At 31.3% G+C, this 8,404-nt stretch overlaps 1 protein-coding gene across 1 annotated transcript; it reads right to left on the bottom strand.

Annotated features, from left to right (window-relative positions):
- Positions 1–877: 877 nt before the first annotated feature.
- On the bottom strand, positions 878–8,010 carry LOC124361133 (sodium- and chloride-dependent betaine transporter-like). Its single transcript, XM_046815169.1, has 3 exons — positions 7,995–8,010; positions 1,852–1,953; positions 878–1,065 (listed from the first exon to the last, which is right to left on the bottom strand). The coding sequence occupies exons 1-3, from the start codon at positions 8,008–8,010 to the stop codon at positions 878–880; spliced, it is 306 nt and encodes a 101-aa protein (XP_046671125.1).
- Positions 8,011–8,404: the final 394 nt, after the last annotated feature.

Genomic DNA, 8,404 nt, shown 5'->3' with positions numbered 1-8,404 from the left:
AAGAGAAATTGTTTCATCCCACTGCTTCACTGACGCTCAGCCAAATTCTCTGGTTTGACATGCACCATCTTGAACTCATTTTTGTCTATATACAAATGAAGATAAACATAAAATATAAATTCTACAGATAAAATCTTTCTCGAGAATTCTTGTCACATGTATATAAATTAAGTTGAGTTTCGTAGAAGTGTTCAAATAATAAAATATACAGTGAACTACGACGGAAGAGTGCTCTGAGATAAAATCTTGTCACCGAATTTACGTTGAATTTTAACTCTATTATTTTTCCTTTTAATCTGTGAATTAAAATGTGACATAGAAATCCCGTGTGACTGTACTCAGTTTGTTTATTCTATTTTGTCGTTGCTATCATGGTAGTCCATTAAACCAATTTAAAAATATCCATTAACGCTCACTAAAATCTCATAGAGGAACATTCCCAGCCATCGCAGTTAGTGACGCGTATATAGAAATGAAGCTTCACGCAAGTCAGTTATTTTTTGAGATACATGAATTCCCTTGGTAAAAAATGCGATTCAATTATTATTACATGCCATACAATAGCCACAGATTTATTTCAATTCGGAGGAAATGACTTTAAAAGTGAGATATTGACTTTAAATAATGTAAAATCTTTGCTCTTGCGTATTGTGGCAAGATTTGTGATTTGATAAGACCTTACTGTATTCAAGATTCATACAATTCAGTTGTTCGAAGAGCGTGGCTGGTATTGCCAGTACTTTTTCCTAATTGCTTATCAACGCTAGTCCATATTAGGAAACGTAGCCTACTATTCCAGGCCAAACCAGGCGCCTAGTGACAAACTGAGGTTTTAATTCCTTTATACTGTAGCTTTTTAAGTCCTGCTCAATCGTACTTACTCCCAGAATTCCTTCACAGGGTCGGTCAACTCTTTGGTGGATATGTTCTGCTGGTTGATGGAACAGTAGGTGCTGAAGGCTGTGCTATTGTAGAACTTCTTCCAACACGTCAAGGAGTTGCGCTCGTACGCGTTCACGCAGAACTTCGTATTCCATGGGTTGTTACAACTTCTCCATGGCACATCTGCACAGAGTGTTAGAGTACAATTAGGAAAACATACAATGCCAGTGTGTACTGTTTACCCAAGAGAAATTAAGGAGTATACTATAATGACAATGGGTATCAGCTGGAAAACTGCTGTATATCTTTAAATTGAGATGTCCTACATAGAGATCTTCAGTTAAGCGTAATCAAAACTGATTAATAATGACGCCAACTGATAAAGTTTTATCTAGTTCTGTAGGTTGATAAAGTTTAATTTTAATTTGATAACGTTATTAAATTATAAACAGAGTTGGTCCGGTAGTGCCCAATATCCCACAAACCTCTGATCAAACTTTTGGTCAAAGTTGTATTGAGTATTTATATGAGCTATCACGGTTTCAATTAAAAGTAATTATTATCCAAGATTATGTGCCAAGTTGTTTTCTTTCCAAATTATATTCATACTTAATTATTTTTCAAAAATTTAAAAGAGGATATAATATTAAATTGTATGTGTAACGTAACATCGGGTCAAACTTTGTACAGGGTATGTGTCGTGGTTCTAGAAAACCAACTCTCTGATGAATATTAAACTGCATGGTCTATTACAAATAAAAACTGATCATAATAGGTAGTCACTATTTTGCAGAATAATGTGACGATTTTATAGAAAAAAAAAAAACAGACAGTACTAGTATCCAAAATGAGAATGAAACTGTTATTTTAAATAGAAAATAGGTTATATATATATATATATATATATATATATATATATATATATATATATATATATATACTTTCTAAATTGTATTTATTATACTTTACCGTATCTAAGGGACATGAAGAAATAGAAAATGGCCCAGGCAAGAATCACAATGTAATAAATATTCATCCAGCACGACATGGCGGCTGCGGCATAGCCGATGCCTAGAACAGAACATACCCAATGTTTACTGCTAAATCTGAACTAAAATGGCGAAAATAGAGTTACCAATATACATATTTATAAATTATATTTTCCTATAAGTCCTTGTATTACGCGTATATTAACTAAACTCTTCAGAACTAAATCCCTCATGGGAAAGAATAACACCAACACAATAATGGGTTCAGATCTCAATTGTTAACGAATACTTGTTAAAATAACTATGTATGACCCAGAATAAAACATAAAAAGTATATTTTATTAAATTATTATTGCATTCACATGTCATAGTAAACTGAAAAATATCAAAATCAGACATCGTTTACTGTAACAAGCAATACTTTTTTGTCCACTTGCTAAATATAAAAATCATATTTGCAGTCAGTAGCGTAACAAGGTCTTGCGTTTGGGGGTCCATGAATCAGATTGAAGACCAGACCACACCGGAACGTATGGAATAATTACAAATTACAACTCTAAATTTCAGTTAATTACATAGGCCAATTTCAGAGTAAAAATTTAGCTTCTGTATCTCATATAAGTTGGGTTGCTTTTATATGTTTTTTTTATTTCTAGAGATTTGGGGGGGGGGTTCTACTTTTCTTATCTGTCCCCCTTTTGTACGTCACTGTTTATCCTAGTAAAGATGTTGCAATGGTAGTATGATGCAAACAAATAATTTTACAGGTACAAAATTACGTCATATTTTAAGTTATTTTAATAAATGTTTAACTCGGGTGCTTCTTAGTTTTGCTGTGGTAGGAAAATATTTTCCATTGCTTGTATTTGAAATTATAAGCCTCCGAGGAGTTTTTGGGTTTGAACGCAATAGCATAGACTTCACCCCTACCATTTAAACGCATAAAAAGAGGTGCGCCATGTAATAGGAAAAGGGGAAAACTTTATTTTTTTTCTGCCCCTCGAGTGATAAACTTCGTTGGTGCTTCGGTGGTGAACGGTGGTGAAGGGTGTGATTAACCCTCGAGTGATAAACTTCGGTGGTGGACAGCCAAGAAAATGTTAAAAAGTTTAAACTATCTGGTTTTCTTTAAACAAATATTCTATTTGTGAGTTATTCTACGAATTGAAAGAAACAATTACGTGGTTTTTTCCTGCAATTATTATCAAGTTTATTGCAGAATTTTAAACTTTATTATGTTTGTAGTCTTTATTAAACATAACTATAAACACTAATTTATACCGGAGTAAATTTGTTTCGATATTAATTTATCAGGAACGGGCATGCAATTTGTCTTCACTAAAAGGCTATTCCAAATTTAATTTACATAATGTTTATTTTATAATTAACATATTCAATTAGTATATAAATTGTATATCGTGTTATACATTTTGATTAAATACGGTATATTACGGGCCAGAAGGCATTAGAAACTGTCAAACTTGTAACTAAATATACCAATAAGGCATCGTTTAGTATTGAACACTGTACCTATGTTACTATTCAATATAACATGCTAGTTGACCTATTATATAAATCTTATTTCAGTTAGGTAATAGTTTACTAAAAACTAAATTATATTACTTATACGACAATTTTAACAATAGTACACAGCTACTGAACTTAAGCTAGGTTAAATCCAGTCTCTGCTAGTTGTATGCACAGGGCGGAAATGCCGGGCGGAAGATATTAAGCTTGCGTCCGACCATAAATAAGCTTTTCCAGACCCGGGAATGGATTAATGTCAACCATCTCGGTGTTCAGGGATCTTTCTCCAAGAATTAGTTATATGATGTTTTAAATATTTTACAGTGTAAAATAATAATATAAGTGACAATAATTATTAACTAATTCGTATCAGTTAAGAATATATTATGTAGTTCTGGGGTTACTTATGATAATAATTTGATTTGTTTGAGTCCCCACATAAAATGATTCTCTATCTTTATGCACTCTATTATCGTAGAAACACTAATTTTGACATATTTATTAAAACTGTTGTATACAGTTCTTGTTTTATAGCAAAGGAATCAGGCTCCAAATTCCTTCTGATCATTTCCCCTAATGTAGAATCTTGGAGCATTGGAAAAACGGTTTATTGTAGTATCAATAGATAAAGGAATGCAAAATTTTCCAATATATAATTTTTTATTTTGTGCAAGGCCTTTCTGAATCAAAGTGATACAAAGTGATACACCTTTATCTAGTGATACTACAATTTCCCCTAATGTTAACCTCTTCCCCTTGTACTGTTTCTTGTTTCATGAAGATCGTATTTTGTCACAATAACATCATCACAACGTTAGTTTACCGATGGCCTCCTCTCGAACTGTATCACATTATATATGTACGTCTGTAGTTTCCTACGTAGGAGACTATTCACGTACTTTTACTATTGACAATTGAATAATTTTCATTTCAGGTTCGAAGTGAATGTAGTTTACATTTGAAATATGCCTGATTTAAAAGTATTACTCAAAGTGAGACTTACATCGCATAGGCTAATATATTCTTCATACTTTCGGATTTTTGTTCCACTCAGTGTTTCACTTTCGCTGGTGCGGGTGTAACGTTTTGTTTGTGCTCTTGACTTATATGCAGTGACATCTCTTGATTTCATGTTCTATAGTCTGAGCTTAGAACTGTTGGTGAACTAGTCAGGTAGTTTGATACATTATTTTTGAGAGGCAAATCATTGCCGCATTTTTTTGTTTTAAGTGAATATTTATGTAAAGAACTTTATACCTAAGAAGAGGGTATGATTCCTCATTTATGCAAATGATTGCAATTTGGCTGAGCGACATGGAAATAGAAGTTATTTGTTTTGGTAATAACAAAATTTAAATGAAATAAATCAAATACTAAAATTTAAAAATCTGCGTCTTTAAGCCTATTATTCAGTAGGCTGACAACTTGTTTTTTACCGAAAGGAACGTACAAATTTCCGTATGCTTGTCTGTCGCTCAGTCAGTCAACAATACAGGTAAAACGACCTTTAGACTTCAGCAAAGCCTGTTATGCAAAACGTGATGTGGCGTATACCTACCTTATACATATAAAAGTTGAACACTGCAATAAAAAAGTAGTTTTACAATTTTTGTTTAAGTTCAGATTTTGACTTAAAACCCAGTCAACGTTGTTAAGTCGAATCTTTATTTTAATCCTGTGTATAATAGTAGTGTATATACATGTTTTTCAGGACATATTATTGTAAATGTGTTCTTACCATATATTGCACAGTACATCCTTGGTAAAGTATAAAATTAATATTCAACGGACGAGAAAGAACAAGATCCGGAATCAGCAGTTGAGAGGAGCCAAACTAATATCGTAATATTATACTTGTCCGGCAACATTTGGTGCTTCTTGGCCTGAATGGAATGAAACAAAGTTGTAATAGTAACATTTATATTCAAGCATAAAACTCCTATCCACATTTTCTTATTTTGTTCTCTGGTTTCACCCGAAGGGTGTTTATAGGTTAGAAAGTGGGTATAATGTGATCTCCTCCCGTTAATTTTTAATAATAATTACAAGGTAAATTAAGTATTTTATTGAAGAACTTAATGAACTTCTCACAATACTGACTACTTAATTGGAAATTTTACTCTACGTCTCTTATTTTTTCTAATCTATGACAGTTCAAAAATGTTTAATTATGATATATCAAAGAAAATATACTTAAGGTAAAATACAATGATGCAATGTTTGTATATTTTTTTTATAATAACGATACACAGTAATTTTAATTTAATTTAAGTGTAATTTCAAAAATGGAATTGAATTGCAAATTAAAGTCACTTGTAAACAAATGGATATAATGTATGTATACACATGTTAGAAAACCTAAGATAGTTTCTTAATTCTTCTTGTTTAGAAATAAAATTCAATACACATAACAAACTAAATAAAGAGTCTGGCTGCCTTCCAAAATTAAAATTTCTTCTTGAAATAAAAATCAATAAAAGAAAACTTCTCAATCTGCTTTACAAATCTTCATAAAAAACTGCAATTACTCATAACTTTACTTTTAAAATATTGAATATTTAAATTTCAACTGTTTGAAAATTAAAATTCAATGCTTTTAAAAATTAAAACAATAACAAAGTACGAGATACATAAATTCTCAAAAATGTCAAAATTGTAAATAAAATAGTTAAATACTAGTTTTACTTTTACTTTTATATTGAAAATATGAAAATAAAGTCGTAGGTGGTTAGCAGACGAGTGAAGACGTATTGTGACCTATATTCCGTAGTTAAGTTAATGATTAGTGTTTTGTATAGTTTTTTATTAAGTGCATGTTTATAGAGTTAGTGAAGTTGACAAACAACATGTAGGTTGTAATTCCTGACTTAGGCGTGCCACAACGCTTTGGTAAGATTTGTTTATTTTAACCTAGTTTGTAATTATGTATTAGGTTAGTTCTTTACCTGAAGAAGAGATCAGATTGCAGATCTCGAAACGTAGTGTTACTGATTTCTTGTTTCACTGAACGATGGCAAATGTCCGGAAAAATCCTGTTTCCTTCATGAAATCCTATTTTGTGAAATCTTGAAAAACATTGCCATAAAAACAAATCCTCAGGTATTTATTTACTTCTGACCAATTCAAAATGTCCTGTAGTTAAAATTTTCATCGTGAGTTTTATACAACCTAGCTGGAAATCTTTAACATGACGGCTTAATGTATGGAACATTTTTCTCAACTTTTTTTAATTGCAAGACTATAAATAGAAATGATCTTAAATGACAACTTTTCCATTCCTACAACATATATGCCTACTATAATTAGCCTGCATTTATATCACATATAAAGGGTACACAAATGAAATTTAAGGGCCACAATTTATAAACCACATATATACAACTACTTATCTACCTCTTGTGAGATTTCATTATGATGGAGCATCTCAATTTTCCAAATTATTGTATTGACCCGCTCACCATGCCAGAGTCTGAACTGTCAACCTTGCATAAATTAACCTTTAACATACGATACATCTTCAAGTTATTTATTATGTTTATTACAGCCAAATATGAAGTCCATATTTCCTTAACCTAAAAAGGATTTTAAAGTGAATTTTAAACTGTAATTTTAATGTAGATATTTTATTCTGACTATTTTTTAAATTTATTATTGGTTTAGTTGGGAAAATGTCTTTGTATTTTATTCGTAATGACAATAAAGGAATTTGAATTTTGGTACTTAAATATGATTTCTAAAAGTGGCTTCTTTTTCTTTACTCTAAAATACTACAATTTAATTAAAAGGCTTGACGTACTAGAGTTCTATGCTGTGCATGACTTTGTCTCTAGAACGATATGGTTGTAATGGTATGTTTTAATCTCTTATTTATCTCAAAACAACAATATTTAATGCCAAGACAATTTAAATACTTTAATAACTCTCAACAGGCAAAAGCTATAATACAAGCAGGGTGCAATAACTCTTTAGTTGATCCCTTGTATTATAAATATGTTCGATAATTATTATAGGACCCTTTGGGTATGTTGTACTCAAAATTCAACGAGATCTCTTTCCAGATTTTAACGAGAAGTTCCTGAGAGTATATGAAAATAAACTATATATATATTAAATCTGTGGAGCTCAATTTATAGTAAAGCAAAACCTGTTTAATACGTACGCAATGAATGAAAAGCACAAAATAATATGATATATAAAGATAATCATGGAAGAACAACCTAAATCGATTCACTCAAATTACTAATGTTTTAATGGCCTGAATCATTAGGGTACCGTACATTATCTACTGTATATATGTGTACTGTATATGTAAATTCACTGAGATAATCTACCTATCATATTTACATATGTAAAACACTACGATTAGCGGTTAATGGAACCCTTTTTCCTATTTTTATTTGTCAGATTACAAACACAAAAGGTAATTACATGAAGATAAAGATACGATAAGTAAAGTTCTAATACAATTACATGTATCCTTTTACTAGGTGTATGTTTTTATGTGGATAGTGGAAAGGTTTCTATTAAATCTGTGAAAATTTAAGACAGTAGAATTGTCCACTTGTAAAGGTCACATACCCGTTAGCATTTATTTACAGTGCAGCATCGACATCTTGCCGTAGGCAAAACACAACATCGGTTTTGTTTCCAATACTTCCATTTGTACAACAGATAAAGCCTTAAGCCGAACTGTTGACACACGAACTACGTACAGTACGCGCGCTGAAGGTTCGGCCCTTTCGTTGCCCTACTAACAAAATAAAAACATTGACTCTCCAATGATCCGTCACGGACGGCAATGTTTAATTCTCGCTCGACAATCAACTTATGGTTAGACCAACTTCCACATGTACAATATAAAATTCTGAAACTTCGCAGATCTATTTTCCTATTTATATGCCAATGCTAATGGATGTATTAAGTGTCAATGTCTTATTACTTTTCTTCAATAAACTACGGTATATTTTAAAATTAACTGTGCCAAAATTGTGATACAAAAAAGTTTG

Source organism: Homalodisca vitripennis, chromosome 4 (assembly GCF_021130785.1).
Source record: "Homalodisca vitripennis isolate AUS2020 chromosome 4, UT_GWSS_2.1, whole genome shotgun sequence".
NCBI classification, from domain to species: domain Eukaryota; kingdom Metazoa; phylum Arthropoda; class Insecta; order Hemiptera; family Cicadellidae; genus Homalodisca; species Homalodisca vitripennis.
Note: the sequence above shows the minus strand (reverse complement) of the source record. Positions and strands in the feature narration are given on the sequence as shown.